The 26,835-nt window shown below is 44.4% G+C and overlaps 1 protein-coding gene across 1 annotated transcript in view; it reads left to right on the top strand.

Annotated features, from left to right (window-relative positions):
* TMEM241 (transmembrane protein 241) overlaps positions 1-26,835 on the top strand; it is a 147,471-nt gene that overhangs the window by 30,269 nt on the left and 90,367 nt on the right. Inside the window, 2 exon segments of the mRNA XM_017497626.2 lie at positions 8,963-9,044; positions 23,434-23,511. Coding sequence (XP_017353115.1) covers positions 8,963-9,044; positions 23,434-23,511 — 160 coding nt within the window.

Here is a 26,835-nt window from a genome sequence, read left to right on the forward strand (position 1 = left end):
GTTCAAACTGATTCTCCTGCCTCAGCTTCCCAAGTAGCTGGGACTACAAGCATGCACCACCATGCCTAGCTAATTTTTGTATATTTTACTGGAGACAGGGTTTCACCATGTTGGCCAGGCTGGTCTTGAATTCCTGACCTCAGATGATCCACTCGCCTCTGCCTTCCAAAGTGCTGGGATCCAAGGCGTGAGCCACTGCGCCTGGCCAGCTACTACTTTTTAATAAGAAAAAGAGAGATAAGATATAGAAAGCACAATAGCTGCCTTTACTCCAAGAGTCTAAGTTCATGTCTATTGAAGGAAAACCTGTGTGTTTTTTAATGAGGCTAGTTTGTTATTGTCACAGTTCCAGGTTACAACATGATTGTTAATAAATGTTTATTGAATTTGGAATTGTTAGAATTCCCCATTATGGCTATTTCAGAGAGACAGGAGTGGGATGAAGGCATTTTTTGCTCTTATCCCTGCCCTTGAAAACCGAGCAGCTGTCAACACCAGCAATTCTGTTCAGAGCAAAGTCTCTAAAGGGCTGGAGGAAAGGAAGAAATGTCAGTATGGTCATGGTTGGATTGCATTGCTGTTGTTTCCTCTTGTAACAGTCTAGAGAGAGAAGGCAAAAAAAAGTTTTAAGTTACCAAAGTAATGCATGGAGAGTCATTCTGCAAATATTTGAATGTCTGCTAAATGCCGGGCATTGTTCTTGGTGCTGGAAATATGCAGGAAGCGAAACAGATTGTTGCCTTTGTGGAGCTGACATTCTAGTTGAGGTAGACAGACAACACGTGGAAGTGTAAGTGCATAACGTGTCCAATCGTGGCACATGGAGAGAATACAGCCAGGTAAGTGGTTAGGGATGTGCCTGTGTGTGTCGCAGGCCAGTGGATGGGGGGTTATTTTATATAGAGTGGATGAGAAGGACTCACAGATAAAACAACTTTTAGGCAGAAATCTTGAGTCTGTGGGAGAACAGGCCATACAGGTATTTGGTGAGAGGGTTCCTGGCAGAGGAAACAGTAGCAAGCCCTGAGGTTCTTGGCATATTTGCTGACTGGCAACGAGGCCAGAATGCTGTTTTATTTCCACTTGTAAATGAAGACATTATTGTAGGTAACTTTGCTCATGTCCAAGATGCTTTTCCAAGGATAAAGTCATGGAAGTGAATTTTCTGGCTCAAAAAGTACGTATGTTAAGGCTTTTGGCGAGTGTAGCCAAGTAGTACATACATACCCTATTTCCATAGGTACCTATTTCCATAGATACCAGTCTGTATCTCACAGCATTGTGAAGGTGTTGGTTTCATTATCCCTTCTATTGGGTATAACTTTTAAAAATTGCTAGCTTCTTGGGCAAAGCCTGATGTGTCTTTAATTCGAAATTATTTAATTTAAAGTTATTTTATTATTAGAGAGGTTGGATTTTTTATATGTTTATTGGCCATTTATATCTCTTGTCATGTGTATGTGTGTGTGTTTGAGAGAGAGAGAGGGAGAGAGAGAGACAGAGAGAGAGCGAGACAGACAGAGACAGAGAGAGAGCGAGAAAGAGAGAGTCAGACAGAATTACCTGTTTTTGTGCACTGACTTTTTTTCTTTTGGAGAGCTGATTTTTTTTTTTCTTATTGCTTTCTCATACATTAAGGATACTAAACTGCAGCTTCTTTCATATGTTGCCAGTGTTTTTTCCTGGTTCGTGAATTTTCTGTTGATTTTCTTTATGGTGTTTTTTGGCTATTGCATTTTATGTAGGCAGATCTATCAGTCTTCCTTGATGGTTTCTGTCTTTGGAGTGATGTGTAGAAAAGCCAGAAGGGCAACATTTATTGAGGTTGTTGTTTTTAATGTGCCATGCACTGCCCCAAACACTGTGTGTTCATTCTCTTATCTTCCCGGAAGCCTTCTGAGCATTATTATCCCCATTTGATAAATGAAAAAGGTGAGTTCTCATTGCAAACTATGGCTATGGATCCAGTTTTGCCTGACTACATTTAAAAACTTTAGGCTGGAGATAGTGGCTCAATGCCTGTAGTCTCAGCACTTTGGGAGGCTGTGGTAGGAGGGTGGTTCGAGGCCAGGAGTTCAAGACCAGCCTGAACAACATAGGAAGACACTGTCTCTACAAAAATAAAAGAAGGTAATTAGCATGGCATGGCCGTGTGCACCTGTAGTCCCAGCTACTGAGTCCCAGGCTAAGGTGGGAGAGTTACTTACGCTGGAAGGTTGAGGCTACAGTGAGCCATGATGGCACCATTGCACTCCAGCCTGGGCAACAGAGTGAGACCCTATCGCGAAAGAAAGAAAGAAACGAAAAACTTTAGACAAAATAAATTTAAGAGAGGTTATTTGATTAAAGAACAATTCATGACTCAGACAGCACTGAGAACCAGAGGAGGCTTAGAGACCTCTACTGCAGCAGCCTGGCTGGGAGCTTTCATAGCTGAAGTAGCTGAATGTGGAAATGAAGCGCATAATTGGCTATAGCTAGGCATTGGCTTTCTTTGGGTATAGTTCAGTGGGAGGTCCTTGATTTCTGTCCAGTTGGCTGGTTGACTGTGATCGATTGAGGCTCGGTTTTGGTTTTTCTTTTTTAGCCAGTTACAAGAAATGCTTCCAAGTTCAAATGTGGTCTGCTTACTTAAACAGCTGCATGCCTAAGTACAGAGACAGGATTAGGCTAATGGCCTCCTTCTTATCTGCTTTAACACCACAAAGGTCACATTCTTTCCGCTGTATAAAACCCTTTGCCCTGGACTTGTATATCCTTCCCACCCCCCACCCCTACTTGACCTGGCTTATACTAGAACAGAGAACATAGCCCAGCCCAGGGAAATATGTGAAGTTTGTCTGTCTCGTAGGGCTGTTAGCTAAAGTTAATCTGCAAATTGCTGGCAGTTCCTTGGGAGCAAGAAAACTAACTATAATTTCAAAAGATTTGGATAACCATGTAAATGTTATAAGATTATGCCCTCTCATGCCCAGAATCAGGTATGAGCTGTGTCACTTGTTGCTATATCTCCCTACAAAATAATCCTTAGATACAGGAGAGCTAACTAGGATTTTAAAGTTATAGTTTCATTTTTTCCTGAAGAAATGATTTTTAAAAATATTTCAGGAGAGGACAAAAGCACAAAGAAGCACCACACTTGCAGCTCATGTCTTTACCTTGTCTCTATGCTACCTGGAAAAGTGTGGAAAACGCAGTTGTCAGGAATTTTATCTGTACCAGGTGACTAACTATTGAAAGGTCTGACCCCACTGGATTGTGACAGCACAGTAACAGTTGTGGAAACCTGTAAATCCAGAGATCCAAATCCTTATTCCTGAGCAGTAGGAATAAGTGTCAACAGTTCTTCAAATTATGTAATGGAGGTGTCGGCCAACTCTACTACAACAGGCCTTCTCTCTCCTTCCCCCACACCCCTCTTTCTCCTCCCATGACTACTACAATCTGTTTATTGCCTAACTAAATTTTGTGAAGTCAGAGACTTGGTCTGTCATACTAAGAGCTGTATTTTCATTGACCAGAATATTGGAATATAATGGGTGCTTAATGAATATTAATGAGTTAATGAGTGTTTTAGTTCATTTGAGCTTGTGTAACAAAATAGCATAGACCAGCTGGCTTATGAAAAACAGAAATTGGCCGGGCTTGGTAATCCCAGCACTTTGTGGGGCCAAGGCATGTGGAGTTCACTTGAGGTCAGGAGTTCGAGATCAGCCTGACCAATATAGTGCTCAAAGAACAATTCATGACTCTACTGACATCTCTACTAAATTCATGATGTCTCTACTAAAAATATAAAGGTTAGCCAGGTGTGGTGGTGGATGCCTGTAGTCACAGCTACTCAGGAGGCTGAGGTGGGAGAATTGCTTGAACCAGGGAGTCAGAGGTTGCAGTGAGCGGAGATTGTGCCATTGCACTCCAGCCAAGATGACAGAGTGATGCTCTGTCTCAAATAAATAAATAACAGAAATTTATTTATCACAGGTCTAGAGTGCCCAAGATCAGCGCATTAGCAGTTTTGGTGTCTGGTGAGGGCCCACTTTTCTGGTTCATAGGAGGTGCCTTCCAGCTACATCCTCACTTGGTGCAAGGAGTAAACAAGCTCCCTTAGGCCTGTTTTGTTTTGTTTTGTTTTGTTTTGTTTTCCGAGACGGAGTCTTGCTCTGTCACCAGGCTGGAGTGCAAAATGGCATGATTTCGGCTCACTGCAACCTCTGCCTCCCAGGTTCAAGCAATTCTCCTGCTTCAGCCTCTTGAGTAGCTAGGACTACAGGCACACACCACCACGCCCAGCTAATTTTGTAGTTTTAGTAGAGATGGGGTTTCACCATGTTGGCCAGGATGGTCTCAATCTCATGACCTCATGATCTGCCCACGTCAGCCTCCCAAAGTGCTGGGATTTCAGGCGTGAGCCACCACACCTGGCTTGGGCCTGTTTTATAAGGACACTAATCCCATTCATGAAGGCTCTGTCCTTATGGCATCATCACGTCCCAAAGACGCCACCTCCTAGTACCATCACTTTGGAGATTAGGACTTCAACATATGACTTTTGAGGGGACACAAAGATTCAGACCATAGCAATGAAGAATAGGTTTGTGACAAAGTCTTTCCAAGCCACAGAAGGCTCGTATTGCTGTTAATAATAAACTAAAGGGAGCTATTATGTCGAAGAAAATGTATGTGTATTTTATTCTCAAAACTGAAGGATAAGGAAATACAGTACAACCAAATGTAAGACATGTTAAACAGTGCATTCTTGCTCACCAGAGGATAGGAAAGGATCCTTGATCCAGTTGCCTACTGGATGTCACTGCTTGGGTATCCCAAAAGCATCTTGTTTATAATTTTCAAGACTGAATTCATGATTTTCTCCTGTTAAGCCTGTTCGATTTTTTCCTGTCTTAATGCACCACCCCTAACGCTGTGGCAACCTGTTCTCCATACTATAGCCAGAGCAACCTTGTCAAAATGCAAGTTAGACCGTATTATGCCCTCCCTACCTTGGTTTTATTCCTCCATCTACTCAAGCCAAACTTGCCTTCCTCCAATTTCCTCTTGCCACAGGGCCTTTGCAACCACTATGTTTATGTTTGGAATGTTATGTCCCTTGCACTGTTCTATCCTGTGTCCTGTAGCCAGTTTAACTTTGAATTTCATCTCAAATATCACTTATTTGGGGAAGGTTTCCCTATTCTCACTGACTAGGTCAGTTTCCCTTATGGTATAGCACAGTACTTTAGTCTCCTTTATGCAAGTTATCAATGTAGTGTTTCATTTATTTTATATGAATGAAACACATACAATTCCCATCCATGTAACACAGTGTGGAGGAGACATTAGTAATATATCCAGAAGCTCCCTTTTCGGAATCTGTTAGATAATTAGTGAGTTAATTGAAAGTCAGATAAATCAGAGAATCTCTTTATTTTTTTAAGAGATAAGATCTCACCACTGCTGCCCAGGCTGGAGTGCAATGGCATGATCATGGTTCACTGCAGCCTTGACCTCCTGGGCTCAAACGATTCTCCCACCTTAGCCTCCCGAGTAGCTGAGACTACAGACTCAACCCACCACACCCAGCTGAATTTTTAAATTTTTTATAGAAACAGGCTGTGGTGCCCAGGCTGGTCTGAAACTCCCAGCCTCAAATTATCCTCCCGTTTTGGCCTCCCAAAGTGCTGGGATTATAGGTCTGAGCTACAGCACCTGGCCTAGGAAATCATCTTTTGCTAAAACAATGTTTTTATGTTAATTAAAGATATATAAATATGCATTAATTTGCTGATTTTGTGGTAAGGCTTTCTGTTTGTGTATGGATTGTTGACTGCTGTCCCTCAGTCCTTTCTTGCATATACTACACATAGCACATACTCTGTGATTTTCAGTTGAAGTACATGCTTAAAAGTAGAATGAAAGCCAGGTGTGGTGTCTCACACCTGTAATCCCAGCACTTTGAGAGGCCAAGGCAGGTGGATCATGAGGTTAGGAGTTCAAGATCAGCCTGGATAGTATGGTGAAACCCCATCTCTACTAAAAATCCAAAAATTAGCCGAGCGTGGTGGCACTCACCTGTAGTCCCAGCTACTCGGGAGGTTGAGGCAGGAGAATCACTAGAACCCGGGTGGCAGAGGTTGAAGTGAGCTGAGATCGCACCACCTCACTCTAGCCTGCGCAATAGAGCAAGACTCCGTCTCAAAAAAAAAAAAAACGTAGAATGAGACCTTTGATACTTTGAAACAATATAAATTCAGAGTCCTTGATTTTTAATTTTTTCCTTTTTGCCCTATCTTTTCACACTTGCCTTGCCCATACCTGTTTTGTTAGCAATTTTTCAAGTGATTCAGTTGTCTTATTCTTAGTGGCTATGGTCTTAGGTTGGCGTGCGGCGAAGGACAGTCACACAGACAGCATGGTGGCTCTGCAGTCTACCACCTCTCTTGTGTGTCTGAAGTGCCACCATGAGTACGTGTTGCTTTGGCTCTGTTGTTCCTGAGGGAGATGACTTTGGAGAACACAAGCCCTGGGGTCGTGTGCCTGGGAGGCAGTCCCACATCGGGAGCCAGATGCCGCTAACACTTCCCAGAAGTCTCTTTGGTCCTACGAGGCCTGCCTATCTCTTTTCTAGTTAAAGTTATTTCTTTGTATTTGAGGGTAGGAGGGTTAAAATACAAGGTGTTCCCTAGGCATGTTTTCTTTTCCTCACGTCCGTGGTCATTCAGACACCCTGATGCCTCTTACAATATATAACTCAGCAGTTTTCTTTGTTTTACGAGGGCATGGAGTACACATCTCTGGGGCCTTGCTGACCTTACATTCCAAAGTCCTGGGCCTCCCACAGTGAGGCCAGCTGCCGCTTCACCCAGTGCACCTCCTCCTTCCTCCTCAGCGCCCTGCCTGCAGTATGTGCTGTGGGCTTCCTTCTGGTGCACAACAGGCCATGGGCCTGTATCTGCCTCCCTTGATTCATGTAAGCTTAATGTCAAGTGGGAAAAGCCATTTCCTAGAATAGCAATTGACTGATGTCACCCATGACCCATTGCAATGGAGGATAGCATCTTCCTTTATCTGTTTATCTTTTGGTTGTGGGTACTGACATCTATTATTGCAGCGGGACTAGTGATAACAGAATATCCCTCAGATAATTGGCTGCTTGGTCTGCAGCCAATTATCTGAGTGTTTGCAGCTTATCTATTTGTATGTCAGTGTCTCCCATTAGATTATGAGGTCCGTGATGGCAAAGTATGAATTGGTGTTTAACAGCTAGGGCTTTGGAGCCAGACAGACCTGAATTCAAATTCTGGCTTTGCCATTTACCAGCTCTCCTAACTACAGTATAGGCAAATTATCTAAACTCTTTGTGCCTCAGTTTCCTCATCTGCGCAACGGGGTAATAATAATAAACACCTTCCTCATAAGATTATTGTTCAACTTTAAGAAAGATGCAGCATATAAAACATTTAGCAAAGTGCCTGGTTTGTGGCAAATGCTCAATAAATGTTACCTGTGGTGCTGCTGTTAATGATCATACTCAGCACCTTGTAAGTTGCTTTAAGTATTTGCACAATGAGTTTATACAGCAAGTAAGGTTTGAAGGCCCTTACTAGAGGCTGGAAACATTTAAATGCTAGGTTCTCTAGGAAGTTGTACAGATCAGGGCTGATCTGGGATGGAGTGCCTGCCCATGCTAATAAAATTAACAAAGACCATTTCTTGAGCAGGCATCATTCCAGGAGATCAGTTCATTGAGTTAGTTGGGATTATTTTGTTATATTCTGTTGAATTATTTTCATTTATTTTTATTAATTATTAGGATAATTCTGGGAATTTGAATTAGTAGATTGAATGCATTTTTTTTTTTTTTTTTTGAGACAAGGTCTTGCTCTGTTGCCCAGGCTGGATTACAGTGGCGTGATCTTGGCTCACTGCAACCTCTGCCTCCTGAGCTCAACTGATCCACCTGTCTTGGCCTCCCAAAGTGCTGGGATTACAGGCATGAGCCACCACACCCAGCCAATCAAATGCATTTCTAACTGATGAGAGAAGCAGGTTGCAACCTCAGTGATATGCACTGAGTGTATAAACTGGGATTTTGATTCTAAACTCTAAGAAAAAGCAGTTCCTGGTGTGGCTGCAATTGAAAAAGAAGCCTGCTCTTCAGAAGTCCTTGGAGAGTCCCTGAACCAAAATTCCAACACCGCCAGGTTAATGGTTGAAGAAGCCAGCCTATGGGCACCCAGCTGAAGTTCTGGGATTCTATTTTTCAATTCTGTCCCTTGAAACTGTGGTTCTTTTTGTTGTGATTCCACAGAGCTGTTTGGTGTAGTACCTGGGTAAATAGCCTTTTCAATTTTTAATAATTTGTCATGGATTCAAAACTTCTGACTACAGCTAGTGCTCAACTTACGACCACGATTGGTTCCTACAGACCTGTCGTAACACGATTTGGTCGTAAGTTGAGTAGGCTATATGCACGCGGAGATGGTAGTGCTGCCGGAAGCTGGTCCGCACTGTTGTACGTCCAGCTGGGCAACGTTTGCGCTGCCAGACGTGGAGCAGTCGTGGCTAGCGATTGTGGTCGTAAAGTTGAATGGTCGTAAGTTGCATCGGTCATAAGTCAATCAATACCTTTATTTACAATCCAAAGAATAATGTTCACTGCCCTTGGAAAAAAAAAAAAAAAGATCTATTCTTTTTTCCAAGCTGCAGCAAGGCGTTTACCATTTCCATTTCTGGGATCTCTTAGCTAGGTGATAAGTAATGATGGGACTGCAGGTAGTGTGGCTTTGTCTGCCTCCACCACTCTGTGGATAAAGGCCACATCTCATTTAACAAGTCCGCCAGAGATGTTTAGATAGCTTCTATTGCTGTAGTTGATGCATCTGGAAGGTCAGCCTTTCCAGCCAGGTCTTTCTGAACAAAAAGTGGCAAAAGTGTTATTGCCTTTTTTCCCTCTTTCCAGATCTCATGTTCTGGCGTGGCTTCCTGCTTCAGTGCTGTTTGTGGGTATAATCTATGCTGGGTCCAGAGCCTTGTCCAGACTGGTAAGTGTTAGAGGTTTGGGGGGAACAACCCATCTCTCTCTTTCCCCTTTGCCTTTTAACTTATCTTGCCTCAGATCAATAAAGCTCAGAATCACTTTAATAATGATAAAGCTAGATTGGAGAACAAGTCTTGGGCCTGAGGCCAGCAGGGGACCTATTACCCCCTTTCGTTGAGTTGAAGATAATCAGATAATAGGGACGGCCAACTTGTGTTACAAATTGGGGATGCATGCGGAGAAGCAGAAGAAAGAGTAGTGGTATTTGTGGAGCTGGCCATAGACAGGCCATGCTGGGGCCTGCCTCCCTGTGGAGATGGGCAGAGTGGGAATGCCCTGGCTCTGTCTGAATGCAGGCTGTCCACGGGAGCAGGGAGGCAGGGCCCAACCTGCTCCTTGCTCCCGAGGACCCAAAACCTGCCCGTTGGTAATGTGGCCTGATGCGGTTGGCTGTGCATGCAAATGCCTGACGCAGGGTTGATGTCCTGTACATGAGGGAGTAGTAAAGCAAGCTGACTGATTTGTCCTCCCCCCACTTCCCCGCAGGACTGAGTTCCTCAAACGCAGGAACTGTAAAGAGCAAAGCTACTTCCAGATACATTATTTGGAATTCCAAAAATTTATTTTATCTTCGAAAGAGAATCCATTAAAACCCTCATGAACAGAAGGTGGCTTACAAATCAGGAATGTTGTGAATACCTCCTCTGGTCTTGTCCCATGACTGCTAGCTGTTTATATCTATCAGAAAACAGTCGTATTCTGACTTTGGGGAAAGTGCAGAATGTGCAAAACAGTTTAGTCTTTTAATGTAAAATTCCTGTGGTTATGTTAGCCCCTTAGATCTTGGCTATAAAAACAGTAAAAACAAACAACTAAAATCTGCCTAATTGGATAACCATATTATTGTTAGGACAACAACTCCAAAGTTGCAAAATAGCAGTGAGGAGTGTAATTTTGAAACTAAATAACCATTTTTCTTTCATGATTCATAAGCTTAAGTCGATGGAGTGATATATGCAATGGGGAAGAACCTTCCTGGGTGAGCCTGAGAACTGACCCATGGTGCACGCTGCTGCTCAGCTCAGACCGCAAGGCTTGCCGTGGCCGTCTGCTGCGCCTTCTTTATTCTCAGGCTCTTACCGCCTCCGTTTATACCCTTTGGCCTGCAGAGAGTGCTTCTTCTCCTGCGCCATAGACTATCAGATTTGGTAAAAGCAATGTGTTGCTTCAAGTGCTTTTACATTTTTTTCTAGGCTCTGGATAGTTAGGCTTGCCAGAATTTTGAAATTTGAATAATAAGGTGTTGTGCTCATAATAATAATACTTTTTGTTCATGCAGTGCTTTTTTTCATGGGCTACCAGAGTGATTTCCTTCGTGTCCTTTTACATGATTCTTGCAGTCTTCTGACAGGTGATAGATGAGGCAGCTGCTAACCACTTGACAGAGGAAGAGGCATAGGTGTGAAAGTCTTGCTAAGCCTGCCTCTAGTCCCAGATAGTGGCAGCTCTTGTTTTTCTGTTTTTGTTTTTATTTTGAGACAGGGTCTTGCTCTTGTGGTCTTGTGGCTCAGGCACAATCACTGCTCCCTGGAGCCTCAACCTCTTGGGCTCAAGTGAGCCTCCCACCTCAGCCTCTTGAGTAGTGGGGAATATAGGTACATACCAGTACGCCTGGCTATTTGTTTATTTATTTTTTAAGAGATGGAATCCTGCTCTGTTGCCCAGACTGGTCTTAAACTCCTGGGCTCAAGTGATCCTCCTGCCTCAGTCTCCTAGGACATTGAGATTACAGACACGAGCTACTGCACCTGGCATGGCAGCTCTTCTGACTCCTCACCTTTTGACTTTTCAGAATTGTTTCTTTAGGACCAATGCGTATGGATTTTAGAGTGAGCCCAGGGTACAGTAGTCATTGTGTAACTTTAGACTCTTTCAGTTGCAAGTGTTAGAAAGCTCAAAAACTGATCTCAGCAAAAGTAAGGTTTACCGGTTCGCATAACTGAAAAGTCGTAGGGTAGAAACCTACTTCACGCATGGCTTTGTGCAGAGGTTCCAGTATTAGACTCAGAATCCAATTTCTCTGTCTTTCAATTCTGCTCCCAATCTTTGCCTCTTTTCACATCCAGCCCCTTCCCCACCCCCGCCACAATGAGTGTTGTACAGCTGCCCCCAACAATGGGTGTCAACTCCAGCCTGACATTCTTATAACTTTAGTGGAAAGAGGCCATTCTCCTGGTAGCTCCTGCCTTAGTCCCAGGTTTCACTCTGATTGGATCAGTCAGGGCCACTGCCATCCTTGATCTGAAAACTGGTCGCAAGGTTGGAATTATGGTGATTGGCCAGCCCTGGATCATGGCTTCCCTGAACCACTCACTGTGATTAGAGGGACTTGGAGGCCTAGTCATATAGAGTCTCTGCCTGAATCCCACAGATGGAGAGCAGGCTGTAATGGATCCTCAATATTGGAGTGCTTTACCAAAAAAAAAAAAAAAAAAAAGGAATTGCTGATACTAGGTGGCCAAATACTCTCAGAAGACCATTTTAAATGTCAGTCTAGTATGTTTTCAGGCAGGTGGGGAATTCTGCAGCCTACAGCAATGCTTCTTGAGCTGTGATCTGCAGCTGTACCAGTCTTTGAATTCTTTGTTACCTGTCCATGAGGAGATCAGCTTTGGCACTAACCACACTGTTTAACTGAGCTGCCTTTTTTTTTTTTTCCCCATAGCAAGACATTTTGAAGAAGGAAGCAATGCATTGATTTACATTCTGTTGCCAGCTCCTTATCTTCTCGAGGACCAGCACTTTGACTGGCAATTCCCTAGAGTGCAGCCTTTTTTCAGAGATGGGGGTCTCACTATGTTGCCCAGGCTGGCCTCAAACCCTTGGGCTCACATCATCCTCCTGCCTCAGCCTCCCAATAGCTGGGACTACAGATACGTGCCACTGCACCCTGCTGAGAGCACAGTCTTCTTTAATAAGCAAAAAGAAGCTGTTGCAATTCAAAATCTTTGAACAAAGGAAACAACCAAAACCCAAATACACCCAATTCGAGTGGGAGGAGGGCGGAAAGGAGACGATTATTATTGTTTTCTTGTGAAATAGCTCAACTCAGCATCTTTTCTTTGTTTTCTGAGCTCTTTGTTTTTACATCATTGCTTAGAAATTCATAGGGTGGATAAACATGAGACACTCGTACAGTTTGTGTTGGAGAGAAAACAGGCATCAATATGCTGGTGCCAAGCTGTCAGCTTAATGAGTCCATAAGGAATGGGGGAAAAGTGCTCCATTAAAATCCGTAGATGTATTGTTATGCAAAACACTTTCAGGTAACTCTTCTCCATAAAGCCCTCCTTTATCTGACAAGGCCTTGAAATTCTGTTCTCCTGATGTGTAGCTCCTGGGAGGAAGCTGAGTTAACTCTGCACAGATGCTATGGGCAAAGCTTTGTTGATTTTTCTACCTCAGACTCCCAACCAAATGATCTGCAGAGTTAAGGGAAAGGAGATTTTTCTTGTAGCTATCTATTCAGCATGTAGTTATGCAGGACCTACTATGTGCTGGGGCTTAAAGGCAAATAAGACCTGGTTTCCGACCTTGAGGAACTGAAAGTGATGGGGCGGGGAGTGAAAGACACACAGCTCACCATGGGAGCAGTCACCATGAATGTCTGGTGCTAAGCATGTGCCAGGCACTTTCTGTCACCAATCTTGATGACATGTGAGTTGGGCTTGGCTTGATTTGGGCCTGCTTGGCCAGCTCTCTTGTACTGAGTAAGGTCACAGTGATGATGGCTCTGATGGCACGAGTGTCAGTCTTGGAGGGACAGTATGACTTTGATGGCTCATTATGACTCTTGTTATAATTTCCTGGTCGGAAGCCTTCAGCTGGATAGGACTGCCTCAGGCTGCTCTGGCCAGTGTTCAGAACAGATGTACAAATTCATACATTACTGAGCTTGCTGGAGAGTGGCCATCCTGGCATTGGTGATTTGACTCAAGCCATGCTGTTTTCTTGCTGGGAGGAGGCCAGGGCCTGCTGCTGGAGGAACCCTGAAAATCTAGGTCAAGGCACCTTGACAGGACAGGAATTGTTTTCCTTGCTGAACTCTTTGAACTTGATCCTTCCTAATGGCTTGTTATGGTCTTCTATGAGCATAATATTCACTCAACATACTTATACTGGGGATGGAGCTGGGATTTTGTGTGTGTGGTGGGGGGCGGGGGGTTGGTGAGGAAACACACATGTATCTTTAAACCCATGTGAGTGAGTTACTCAGTTAAGCAAAATGGTACCTGTGGGTCCCCTCTCCCTTTGTTTGGCTCCAATATCATAAAGGAAGTTGGCTCCACAAAGGAAAAGAGTGTAAGTGTTGGTGTGGAATGGAGCATCCACCCCTAATGTCCCTGTTACTGCTGATGAGAGGCAGCTCCCTCTGTCATGTCGTGTTATCACAGGTGATCAGAGTCCACCTACAAGGATTCGTTTTTAAAATGGGCTCCTTGGAAATACAGTAAACCCCTTGCCAGAGTTTTGTTATCTTCTTGTTCCCTCTAAAAATTGTCCTGTAACTCTTATAAAATGACTTAATATTAACATTGAATTCCTGGGGGAAAGCTTCGTGACATTGGATTTGACAAGGATTTCTTGGATATGACACCAAGGCACAGGCAACAGAAGAAAGAGTAATTGACTTCATCAAAATGAAAAATTTTGGTGTGTTAAAGGATACTATCAACAGAGTAAAAAGGCAACCCCCAGAAAGGGAGGAAATATTTACAAATCCCTCATCAGTGGTGGGATTCACGTATAGACTACATAGAGAACTCATAAAACTTAACAGCACAAAAGCAAACAACCTGATGGAAAAACGGGCAAAGGACTTGAATAGACGTTTCTCCGCAGATGATATTTAAAGGCTGATAAAACGATGAAAAGATGCTCAGCATCATTACTCATTAGAAAGATGCAAATCACAGGCCGGGCGCGGTGGCTCACGCCTGTAATCCCAGCACTTTGGGAGGCCGAGGCGGGTGGATCAGGAGGTCAAGAGATCGAGACCATCCTGGTCAACATAGTGAAACCCCGTCTCTACTAAAACTACAAAAAATTAGCTGGGCATGGTAGCGCGTGCCTGTAATCCCAGCTACTCAGGAGGCTGAGGCAGGAGAATTGCCTGAACCTAGGAGGCGGAGGTTGCGGTGAGCCGAGATCGCGCCATTGCACTCCAGCCTGGGTAACAAGAGTGAAACTCTGTCTCAAAAAAAAAAAAAAAAAGAAAGATGCAAATCAGAACTATAGGAGATACTACTTCACATACATGAGGATGGCTGCTACTAAAAAACCAGAGAATAACAAGTGCTGGTAAAGATGTGAAGTTGGAACCCTTGAGCACCATGGGTGGGAATGCACAGGGGTGCAGCTGCTATGGGAAACAGTGTGGTGCCTCTTCAAAACATAAAAAATAGGATGACTCAGCAGTTCTGTTTTTGGGGGTACACCCAAAAGACTTGAAAGAAGGGACAGGAAGAGATACTTGTGCATCCATATTCATTTGTCTATTATTCATAATAGACAAAAGGTAGAAGCAATCCCAGTGCCCATTGATGGATGAATAGATAAAATGAATAGATAAAATAGATAAAACAATGGGGCCGGGCGCAGTGGCTCATGCCTGTAATCCCAGCACTTTGGGAGGCCGTGGCAGGTGGATCACCTGAGGTCAAGAGTTCGAGACAAGCCTGACCAATATGGTGAAACCCCATCTCTAATAAAAATACAAAAAATTAGCTGGCCATGGTGGCAGGTGCCTGCAATCCCAGGCTACTTGGGAGGATGAGGCAGGAGAATTGCTTGAACCTGGGAGGCAGAGGTTGCAGTGAGCCGAGATCACGCCATTGCACTCCAGCCTGGGCAACAGAGCGAGACTCTGTCTCAAACAAATAAACAAACAAACAATGGAATATTATTCAGCCTTAAAAAGGAAGAAAATCCCGCCATATGCTGCAACATGGATGAACCTTGAAGACATTATGCTAAATAAGTCAGTCACAAAAAGACAAATACTATGTGACTCCACTTATATCTGGTACTTAGAGTAATCAAATTTATAGAGGCGGAAAGTAGTATGGTGGCTGTCAGGGGTGGAAGTAAGGGAGAATGAAGAGTTGGTGTCTAATGGGCACGGAGTTTCAGTTTTGCAAGACGAAAAGAGCTCTGGCAATGGGGGGTGGTGATAGTCCAACAGTGTGAATGTACCTAGTGCAGTGTGAATGGAAGATGCACTTGAAAATGGCTAAGCTGGAAACTTTTTGTGATGTATATTTTACCACAATTAAAAAAAAAATCACCCAGGCTCCAGTAGAAGTTTTCTTGAGGATTACATGAAAAGGAGGGGGTAATAATGTGTTCTTGCTTGTCTCACTTAGAACTCCTCTGTGTTCCTGTGGGATATGCATATTTAGTTTAACCAAATTCAGTTATGTGGACTTGGGTAAAAGTGCGAAGAAAACAGCTGTTGCCTGAGAGCAGGCAAGTCCGCCCACCATTCTCACCCATGCATTAATGCCAGGCAGGAAGGTGGAGGACCCCCTTAGGCCTTTCTGACTCTCTGGCATCTCTCTTAGGATTAGCATTTTGCCAAATTGGAGGAGCACCTGGTACTGCAAGGTATCTATTTTTCATACGGCGAGGCCCTTTCACACAAGGCAGCTATTTTATGTGGTGCTCAAATGAAGGACAGAGAGGATCTCGCAGCTTGTGCTAGAGACTGGGAAAGAAGGCACGCCGGTCCTCTGCCCTTAAGCAGTTTGCCATCTAATGGCAGAATAGTAAGATGAATGTAAATAAACACTGTAATTTATGTCATGCAAGTCAATTTATGAATATTCACTTATATGTAAACATATGAATATTCAGATACCTCACCTTCTTCCAGAGAGGATATGTGGTAGCTTATAAAAATAATTACAGTTAAAAAAAGATAAATACTCTGATGAACAGAACTGTACAAGAAATCTAGGTAGAAGGACTGGCATGGTGGCTCATGCCTGTAATCCCAACAATTGTGAGAAGCCAAGGCTGGTAGATCACTTGAAGTCAGGAGTTCGAGACCAGCCTGGCCAACATGGTGAAACCCTCGTCTCTACTAAAAATACAAAAATTATCTGGGTGTGGTGGCGCATGCCTGTAGTTCAAGCTACTCAGAAGGCCGAGGCAGGAGAATCACTTGAATCCAGGAGACAGTGGTTGCAGTGAGCCAAGATCATGCCACTGCACTCCAGCCTGGGCAACAGTGACACTCTGTCTCAAAAAAAAAAAAAAAAAAAAAAAAAAAGAAATCTCATTAAAAGGTAATAGATGATGTCACAGAGAGATTTAGCACCTAGAAGTTTATACTGTAATATCTCACAACATAATTATAGTTGGGTCTGAATTCAGCTCTCAGCTTTCTGCAGCCGAATAAAAAAGTTACAAAAGTCTGGACACAGTGGCTCGTGCCTGTAATTCCAGATTTTAGGAGGCTGAGATGGGAGGATTGCTTGAGCTCAGGAGTTCGAGGCCAGCCTGAGCAACATAGCCAGATCTCATCTCTACAAAAAATGAAATAGTTAGCCTTATCTTTCGGCATGTGTCTGTAGTCCTAGCTACTCAGGAGACTGTGGTGGGAAGATCGCTTGAGCCTGCCCAGGAGTTTGAGTCTGCAGTGAGCTATGATCACGCTACTGCACTCCAGCAAAAAAGTCTACTTAAAACACAATTACAACTAATTGAAGTTTTCCTGAGTCCTCATAAAGGGTAGGCTGGGTGACTCAGTGGGGCAGGTCTTTAATAACGTCCTTATAACACAACAGTCACCAGTATCTAGAACTGTTAGTGCCCATGGAGAGAATGATGACACAGCACTGTTCAGTAGGAGCAGGTTCTCTGTGGTAAAATCCATGGGTCTCAGGTTATCTGGCTCCGTTCAGGGCCTTAGACTATCCTCCAGGAACTTTCTTCCTTTCCCTTCCCCTTCCCTTTTCCTTCCCTTCCCTTCCTTTCCTTTCCCTTCCTTTCTTTGACAGAGTCTTGCTCTGTCATCCAGGCTGGAGTGCAGTGGCACCATCCTGACTCATTGCAGCCTCTGCCTTCTGGGTTGAAGTGATTCTTCTGCCTCAGCCTCCCAAGTAGCTGGGATTACAAGTGCCCACCACCATGCCTGGCTAATTTTTGTATTTTTAGTAGAGATGGGGTTTCACCACATTGACCAGGCTGGTCTCAAACTCCTGACCTTAGCAATCCACCCGCATCAGCCTCTCAAAGTGCTGGGATTACAGGCGTGAGCCACCACACCTGGCCTAGGAACATTATTTCTCGCATGCATGATTTTGGTAAAAATCAGGCAGCCAACGGTTTAAAGGTACTTTCTTTGGCAAGGACCTGGAGGTCAGTTATTCTGTGTTGTAGGTTAAGGACACACCTGCATATTTAAAAATCACCCAGATAGAAAGGTCGGATTGACATTCTTTTACAAAAATTAAGAAGCTGACTCAGAACTTGTGCTTGAATAGGGGAGTGGTTCACACCCCTGCAGAGTGACCCACGCCGAGCCTGTGAGCAGGGTCAAGGCTTTCCATAGGAAACCATTCTAAGTCAGTTCCAACACCTGAACAAATAACCAAGCCTTCAAAATTCCACTCTGGGAAGTATGAGAATCATGAAATATTTCTAAGTGAGAGTTACCAGTTTCTCTTCATAGCCAGATAAAAATGTCAACGGTGCATGGATGAAATGTCAAATTTTCAGCTAATAGATTCTAGGAATAAAGTAGTTGCAAATTGTGTCCCTAAGTAATTTTTTTTTTTGTAAAGGTGGTGAAGCCTTTGGGAAGCGATGAGGTCATGGAAGTAAAGTTATCATGAATGGGATTAGTGCCTTTATAGTCCCTGCATAATTTAATGAATTTTCCTGCAGTATAGTTTAATGTGGTCAATTACGTTTTTATGGAGTTATATCAAAAATGATGCTCTGGGCTTTATGGTAGCTGATGTTGTGCCATTTTCCCTGATGAAAGAGATGTTGAGGCCATGCCTGGAGTCTTGACAGTAGTGAAGAACATTATCTAGTTTTCTGTTTCTCTTTAGCAGCAAGCAGATATCTAGATCATGCAAAAGTGGTTTCAAATCATGAAGAGTAGGTAAAAAAAAGAACCAAGACACACTCCTCAATTTTCTTGCCTATATAATGAGAATGTTTATCATATCTATCTCATACGGTTATTATGAAGTTTTAAATATATAAAGGTGGAACAGTGTCTGACATGTAGTAAGCACTCAAGATACCTTAGCTACTATTATTGCTTTGATCATTTCTTAGAATTTTCATTTGATTTAACAAAAATAAGTCCTACTGAACTTGACTCCTTAAAGATAACAAAGGGCAGATTTTCTGAAAGAATCAGTCACTAGGGATCTCCTGAACTCATGGGTTATAGTTCACATTGGAACTTGTATGGAGTTAGATGCCAGGGAAAGACTGGTAATCAAAGTTGCAAACTGACCAGTCATGGTGGCTCAAGCCCATAATCCCAGCACTTTGGGAGGCCGAGGCGGGTGGATTACCTGAGGTCAGGAGTTGGAGACCAGCCTGGCCAACATGGCAAAACTCTATTTCTACTGAAAATACAAAAATTAGCTGGGCATTGTAGCACATGCCTGTAATCCCAGCTACTTGGGAGGTTGGGGCAGGAGAATCACTTGAACCTGGCAGGTGGAGGTTGCAGTGAGCCAAGATAGCACCATTGGACTCCAGTCTGGGCAACAGAATGAGACTCTGTCTCAAAAAAAAAATAATTGCAAACTGTCTTAATATATATATATTTTTTGAGATGGAGCCCCACTCTGTCACCCAGGCTAGAGTACAGTGGCTTGATCTCAGTCACTGCAACCTCCGCCTCCTTGGTTCAACAAATTCCCCTGCCTCAGCCTCCCGAGTAGCTGGGATTACAGGCACATGCCACCACGCCCGGCTGTTTATTTTGCATTTTTAGTAGAGACAGCATTTCACCATGTTGGTCAGGCTGGTCTCAAACTCCTGACCTTGTGATCTGCCTGCCTTGTCCTCCCAAAGTGCTGGGATTACATGCGTGAGCCACGACCATGCCTGGCCCAATAATGTTTTTGATAGAGTGCTACACAGGCTGATAGAGTGTAACTGGTCAACAGTAGAATAATGGTCTTTAAAGCCTGTTTGCTTCTCAGTAGAAAAAATGGCTTGAGAAAATAGATTTAAAATTTGTTAAGTGGGAGTAGAAGAAAGCCTTTTTAAAAAAGGTATAGGTTTATTCTGAGTTCATCCATTTCAGTTCTTACCAGATGTATTAGTCCATTTTCACAGTGCTATAAAAAATACCTGACTGGCCAGGCATGGTGGCCCAGCCTGTAATCCCAGCACTTTGGGAGGCTGAGGCTGGCAGATCAGAGATCAGGAGTTCGAGACCAACCTGGACAACGTGGTGAAACCTTGTCTTTACTAAAAATACAAAAATTAACTGGGTGTCATGTCAGGCACCTGTAGTCCCAGCTACTTGGGAGGTTGAGGCAGGAGAATCACTTGAACCCAGGAGGCGGAGGTTGCAATGAGCCAAGGTGGCACCACTGCACTCCAGCCTGGGCAACAGAGCAAGACTCTATCTCAAAAACAAACAAACAAACAAACAAAACAACCAGAACTACCTGTCAGGGTAATTTATGAAGAAAAGATGTTTAATTGACTCACAGTTCTGCAGGCTGTTCAGGAATCATGGCAGGAAGGCCTCAAGAAACTTACAATCATGGCAGAAGGTGAAGGGGAAGCAAGCACCTCTTACCACGGCGGAGCAGGAGAGAGGGACAATGAAGTGGGACGAGCCACACATTTTTAAATACCCAGATCTTATGAGAACCACAATCACAAGAACAGCAAGGGGGACATCCACCTCCATGATTTAATCACCTCCCACCAGGTCCTTCTCCCAGCATTGGCAATTACAATTTGACATAAGATTTGGGTGGGGACACAGAGCCAAACCATATTAGTAGGCCTATTACCGGTGTAAGTGGACGGCCAGGATTTGGAACACACCAGTCATATTGAACTTTGGACAGTTGGAGGTCCAGGAAGTTTTCACTGTGGCTTGACATAATTTGGGTATCATAACACCAGGGCTAGGAGGTGTGGGCTTTGCAGTTAGACAGGCCTGGATTGGGGTCATGGCTTTGCCACTGAACCAGCTGTGAATACTCAAGCAAGTGGCCAGTCTTTCTCAGCCCCATTTTCCTTGTTTATAAAATCAAGGTAATAGCATCTACTAAGAGAGGTGCTGGGAGGTTTAAATAAGGGAATACACATAAAATACTTAGCACTATGTTTAACACATTGTTGGTGGCTATTGTTCGTGTACTTTAAAATTAATTCTACATGTATAAATAGTTTCTTTTCCAGAATCTGATCAGAGTAAGGACCTAGGAAGATTGAGAAAACAGCCTCCAGGTCCTATAATTGAGAAAATTAAGCCTCCTTGAAGTCTAAAGTTGGGTCTAGAATTCCATAATCTCAGTTCTAAATCTGATCTCATTACTGATTTTATAGCCAAGAAAGCAAAAAAAACATTTACATAAGGTCTTAATTGGATCAGATTCAGCCCCCACTTTAATATTAGCTTTCATGTGTCATGTGATTAACCTGTCCAAGATTTTTTTTTTGCTGTCCTTTCAAGCCAAGAATTGGAAGGCTGGGCCCAAGTCTGGCAAACATGGGCCTAATGCAGAAAGCCAACTTTAAAATATATAATCTCTTTAATAATCTTAACAGACATAAAAAATAAGCTACAATCTAAAAATTTAAGAGGCATAAAAAGAAACACAAAAATAAATGAAAAAAATAGAAACTAAAATAGTTTCATTTTAAAAGAAAAAACAATTTGAGTTGAACTTTTAATGAAAGATAAAAATAGAAAATGTTTTTATAAAAAGGTAAGAAAAATGTAAGGCAAGAACTCAGAAATGAAACAGTGCGAGTTAGAACAGATTACTAAAATGGCACAGCTATATAAAGGCATAGAAGTTTTAAAAACAAGGTAAAAATATGTCCTCCACAAAGATAAAGAATAAATTCATCTGAAAGTAGGCGAGCAGCATAATTTTGAAGCAGGTCCTCTAAACGGGAGCAATTTACCCAAGCTGATCCTCTGCAGAGCCTGCTGAGGGCAGGGCTACCAGTTAGTGATATTGACACCCTTTGTGCAGTCCTCCTGAGCCATTCATTAAGGTCCTTAAGCTGTAATATTTGGGTCATCCCTCTTGGCAGCTCCAGGCTATGGGGTATTGTTATCCCTGTTTTACAGAGGAGGAAACACAAGTTTGGATGCATACCTTGCCCCACTAGCAGGTGGTGGAGTAGGAGCCCAGAGTGATGATAAAACCCATGCTCTTTTTCTCATTTTTTGCCATCCAGGAAGCATCGTTATCATTATTAGCAGGAAAGATAATAGGCCAGGGGCAGTGGCTCATGCCTGTCATCCCAGCACTTTGGGAGGCTGAGGCAGGTGGATCACTTGAGGCCAAGAGTTCAAGACCAGTCTGGCCAACATGGCGAAACCTGATTCTACTAAAAAAATACAAAAATTAGCCAGGCGTTCTGGCAGGCGCCTGTAGTACCAGCTACTAGGGAGGCTGAGGCAGGAGAATCGCTTCAACCCAGGAGAGGGAGGTAGCAGTGAGCCAAGATGGCGCCACTGTGTGCGCTCCAGCCCCGGCAACAGAGTAAGACTCTGTCTCAAAAAAGACAAAAACAAAAACAAACAAAAAAGCCTAAAATAACAGAATTCCTCTCCTCCTCATTCTCCCCCCTCCCCCTGTCAAGGTTACCTATTCATTAGGAGAGAATGCCACTCTTAAATGTCCCAGCAATGGGAAACGTGCAGTTTATGCTAATAATGTGCTGTTACATTTTTTATATTTTCTCCTCCCATTTTTTTTTGTGAGAGTTTATCCAGTTATTCAAACATTTGCTTCAGTTCTAAATTACTGAAACATTACTAAATATTTCTTTGATGTGGCCCCTTTCCTCCATCTTCACTGCCACTACCAAGTTCAGGTCACCATCTTGTCCTTCCGTGTGTTAGTTTCTGTGTCTACTGTGATAAATTACCACATACTTGAGCGACTTAAAATGACAGAAATGTATCCCTCACAGTTCTGGGGGCCAGAAGTCTGAAATCAAGGTGTGGGCAGGGCTGCGCCCGGTCCTGAGCCTCTAGGTGAGGGTCTGTTCCTTGCCTCTTTCAGCTTCCAGTGACCACGGCATTTCCCAGCTTGTGGCTACATCACTCCAGTCTCTGCCTCTGTGGTCACATTGCCCCTTCTCTGTGCTTGTCACATCCCTGCCTCCTCTTATAAGGATACGTGTGATTGCATTTAGGGCTCACCCAATAATCCAGGAGAATCTGCCTGTCTCAAGATCTTCAATTTACTCACATTTGCAAAGACCCCTTGTTGGCATATTAGACAACATTTACAGGTCCCAGGGATTGGGATGTAGATGTCTTTTAGGGGGCCATTTTTCATCCTATGGCACCACTAGACTTTTGCAGCCCTCTCTGCCTCCTGCCCTCCACCCTGCAGCCCGAGTTCCTCTAAACATGCAGATCATGTCATGGTCAGCTTTAAAGCTCTTCACATGTACCCCAAAACCTAAAATGCAATAAAATAAATTTAAAAAAAAACAAAACAATAAAAACTCCTCGCTGGTTCTGGGGGCCATCCTGTTTCCCAGTGTGGCCTGTGAATACCTCTCTATCTTCCTGTCCCTTGCTCCTCCCTTCCTCATTGTGGTCCACCATGCCCCACTTCTTCCTGTTACCTGGAGAAGCTGGATCCGCTCTCTCTGGGCCTTGGTGTGACACTTTGCTACCTCCTCACTCTTTGTTTGGCCCATGCCGCTTCATGATTCAGTTCTCATTCCTTCACTTCACTTTGAAGTCTAAGTTTTCTTGGCCTTTACTTCCTCCAAGAAAGCTTGCTCTCCGCGTGCTGGGCCGGGTGCACTTTTCTGCATGCCCCATCTGAGCTCTCACCTGAGGGGCCATGTCCACCTTTCATGGGATGTGTTCCCTGCACCTGACACAGTGCCTGCCACACAGGAGACTTACCTGTTTGTTGGTGAGAATGCCTATAGGAGGGGAACCTCTGCATCCACCCACCAAGAGAAATACTGAAGCAAAGGGCACTAATCCACGTAGAAGTCTTTGCTGCAGTGATTATATATGTGAATGCCAAAAGTTTCCATAGCTCATTATTTTTAAGCAAAAAACTAAGAACCACGTGATTGTGAGATCGAAGAAAATATTTTCATCTTCTTGTTCTGTTTTCTTTCAGGCCATTCCTGTGTTTCTCACTTTGCATAATGTAGCTGAAGTTATCATCTGTGGGTACCAGAAGTGTTTTCGGAAAGAGGTAAACGATCATGCAAAATGCTGGTGTTACTTCCTTGCTTTAAATTTCAAAGAAGCACTTTTCTTTTTATGGTCCAGATTAGTGTCTGCCTTTTCCTGCCACCAGTCTCCAGGAAAGACTGCCTGACAGTGGTCACTGATACCATGGGACACAGTTTGGACTTTGCTGCAATTCACCAGACATATGTGGGAATATTGTTGATGTGAACAGAGCTCAGCTCCAGGCCAGGCTGACCCAGACCCTTGGGAGACAAGAGTTTGCTGTGGGCCTGTGGGGAAGCATTCCCGTCCCCAGCCAATCCAGCACCACAGGACAAGGCGTAACAGAGTTTCACACAGGGTGCTGCGGCACTAGCCCAGCCCAGGGAAATTTGCTTTTCTCTGCAATCCCAGCTATACCTCATACCAGAGAGAACAAGCTCCTTCACCTTCCAGGCCTCCATCTGTGCAAGGTGGTAATAATAACACCAGCTTGAACAAGGCGGTGTCATTGTTACTACCTTGCACGGTCCTTGTTTTTCGAAAGACTCAGCAACTTCCCCTGTTAAGTGAGTGTTTCCAGCTGTTTCAGCACGCGGTAGGTGTTCTGCACATCAGCAACAATTAGTAATGTTATTAGAGGTGGTTTTAACTTGATCTTTCTTTTGGGAGTTTTTTTTTTCTGGAATTTGCTTTTTTGATTTCACGTCAATTTTTGGAACATTTCAATTTATTTTTATTTTAGAGACAGGGTCTTGCTCTGTTGCCCAGGCTGGAGTGCAGTGGCACACTGATAGCTCCCTGCAGCCCCAGATTCCTGGGCTCAGGTGATCTTTCTGCCCCAGCCTCCTGAGCAGCTGGGACCACAGGCATGAGCCACTGCACCTGGCTACTTTTAAATTTTTATTTGTAGAGATAGGGTCTTGCTATGTTGCCTAGGCTATTCTTGAACTCCTGTGCTCAGATGATCCTCCTCTTGCCTCAGCCCCTGAAAGTGTTGGAATTACAGGTGTTAAACATCACATCCTGCCCAATGTTTGGAACTTGTAAACTAGAGAGAGGCCAGCTGGCCACCTCAGGCCACATGCTTACAGCTGTGCAGGAAGGGAGCCCATGGCCATACCCGACCTCCCTCTGTCATCCCACGGCTCCTTGGAGGTGGCTCTGTCAGTCACCTCTCCTCTCTCCTATACTGTGAGCCTCTCCCTCGCTGCTGGCTTAGTTTCCTGGGCCCATAAACATGCTTGGTGATATCAGTGCACTGAGGAGAGGGTGGGCTCTCCTTCCCATGTGACAGTGAGAGAGAGGAGAGACTCACTTCACCAGCCCTGGAAGGGCGTGTTTACAAAACCAACCCTCACGCAGGAAAATCTCAAGCTGCCTTGCCTGGGCACCTCCTACTCTGCCTCACCGCTTCTCTCCCCTCCCCTGCCACAGGCCTCAGACAGGGCCGGGCTTGGTGTTGTCCCTGCCCTCTTGTCCCTGTCACTTCTGTTGCTCCTGCTTGCCCCCCACCATTCTCCTGAGACTGCCCTGGCTGAAGGCACTGGCGGCTTCATCTGTGCAACTTATCATGTCTGTTTCCATGATTGCCCCCCCACTTTCTCCCCAGCCTCTCTGGGCCCCCTTGGCCTCCATGCCCACTTCTTGCTTGGTTCCCTTCCTGGGTCTTGGGCTTTTCCTTCATCTGTCTTTCTCTTCCTTTTTGTCTGCCTCTTCAGGGTCTCTCTGGGCTGTTTCCTTATGCCACACACTTTCTGGAAAATCTCATCCGCACCCATTGCGCCAGCCACCTTCTGTTCATAGAGGACCTGCAAGTCTCCATCTCCAGCCCAGACCTCCCTGTTGAGCTAAGCTCCCCTGCAGCACCCTGGGGCTTGCTGAGCTGTGGTTCTCCATGGGCATCTGAAATGAAACCGATCTGTTTCTCCAGACCTGCTTCTCACTTGGTAGCCCCAATCCTGGTCATCATCCCCAAGTCAGAAACCTAGGAGGCTCTTTGGACTCCCCGTATCCCCTCCCCACCACATCGGGCCTGTTACCAAGTCTGTGCCTCCTCCACCCTAGTTCAACCCTCATCTTCTTCTCCAGGCTGCCTGGCCAGGACTGTGGAAGAAGAGCTTGATCCCCTGAGCCCTTGGGCAGGGCCTGGAGTGAGGAGCCCTGGGCTTAGACAGTTGTGGTTTTCTATTTGGCAGTCCCACCGCCAAGGCTGGGAGGTGGAGGCCTCTCAGCACTTGGGCCGGTCTCTGCAGCTGGAGGGTTCCCTGGATGGACACTTGTCTCTGACGTTTGACTTACAGCACCATCGTGCAGTTTCCATAGTCCATCAGTTCTAGCATGTGGCTCTTAAAATCAATGATGTGACCTGGTATAATTTCTACATAAAATAAGTGGAAGTTTTACAATCAATGGTGTCTTAGAGGAGATACTGCATTATTTTTCCCGTGTCTCAGGCCAGCTTCCCTGAGCCCCGGGACTGAGTTAAGGAATCACTAAATGGTCGCTGAGGTTCAATGGCAGAACCTCTCTGAGAGTGGCTTCGCCCTGGGAACCTGACCTGTGCAAATTCCAGAAATTGTATTCTCCAAAGGGATTCTTTCTTCTTTTTTATTTTTTGAGACAGAGTCTTGCACTGTCACCTGGGCTGGAGTGCAGTGTCATGATCTCTACGCACTGCAACCTCCGCCTTCTTGGTTCAAGCGATTCTTCTGCCTCAGCCTCCCAAATAGCTGGGATTACAGGCGTCTGCCACCATGCCCAGCTAATTTTTTGTGTTTTTACTAGAGACGGGGTTTCGCCATGTTGGCCAGGCTAGTTTCAAACTCCTGACCTCATGATTAGCCCTCCTCGGCCCCCTGAAGTGCTGGGATTACAGGCGTGAGCTACCACGCCCACCCAAGATACTTATGAATTTAGAAATGAAGACTTACGTGGTCTAGGGACAAGATCAAGGCATCTGCACAGGGTTTTGCTTCCTGATGGGTAGGTCAGAACCTGTAGACGAGGGTGACTGTAAGACTCAGGGTTAGAAAGTCTTTTAGGGATGTTTCCATCCAGCAGGGGACCTCTTCCATTCTAGAGACCAGGGCAGATGTCTGTCTGAGAGGCCCTGACCTTGGAAATAACTGAATGAACACCATAAGATTTTGAATCTTCAACTCCATTTCATCACTAACCCAAAACATCATTTCTTGTCAGGACAAACTAGAAAAACAGTGAGTGGGTAACTTTTTTTTTTTTTTTTTTTTTTAAATCTGTCTCTTCTTTATAAATCTAAGAAGATTTGAGATGTCATAGAAAATACAGAGGGAGGCCAGGCACAGTGGCTCATGCCTGTAATCCA

This window comes from Cebus imitator, unplaced genomic scaffold, assembly GCF_001604975.1.
Source record: "Cebus imitator isolate Cc_AM_T3 unplaced genomic scaffold, Cebus_imitator-1.0 Scaffold12, whole genome shotgun sequence".
NCBI classification, from domain to species: domain Eukaryota; kingdom Metazoa; phylum Chordata; class Mammalia; order Primates; family Cebidae; genus Cebus; species Cebus imitator.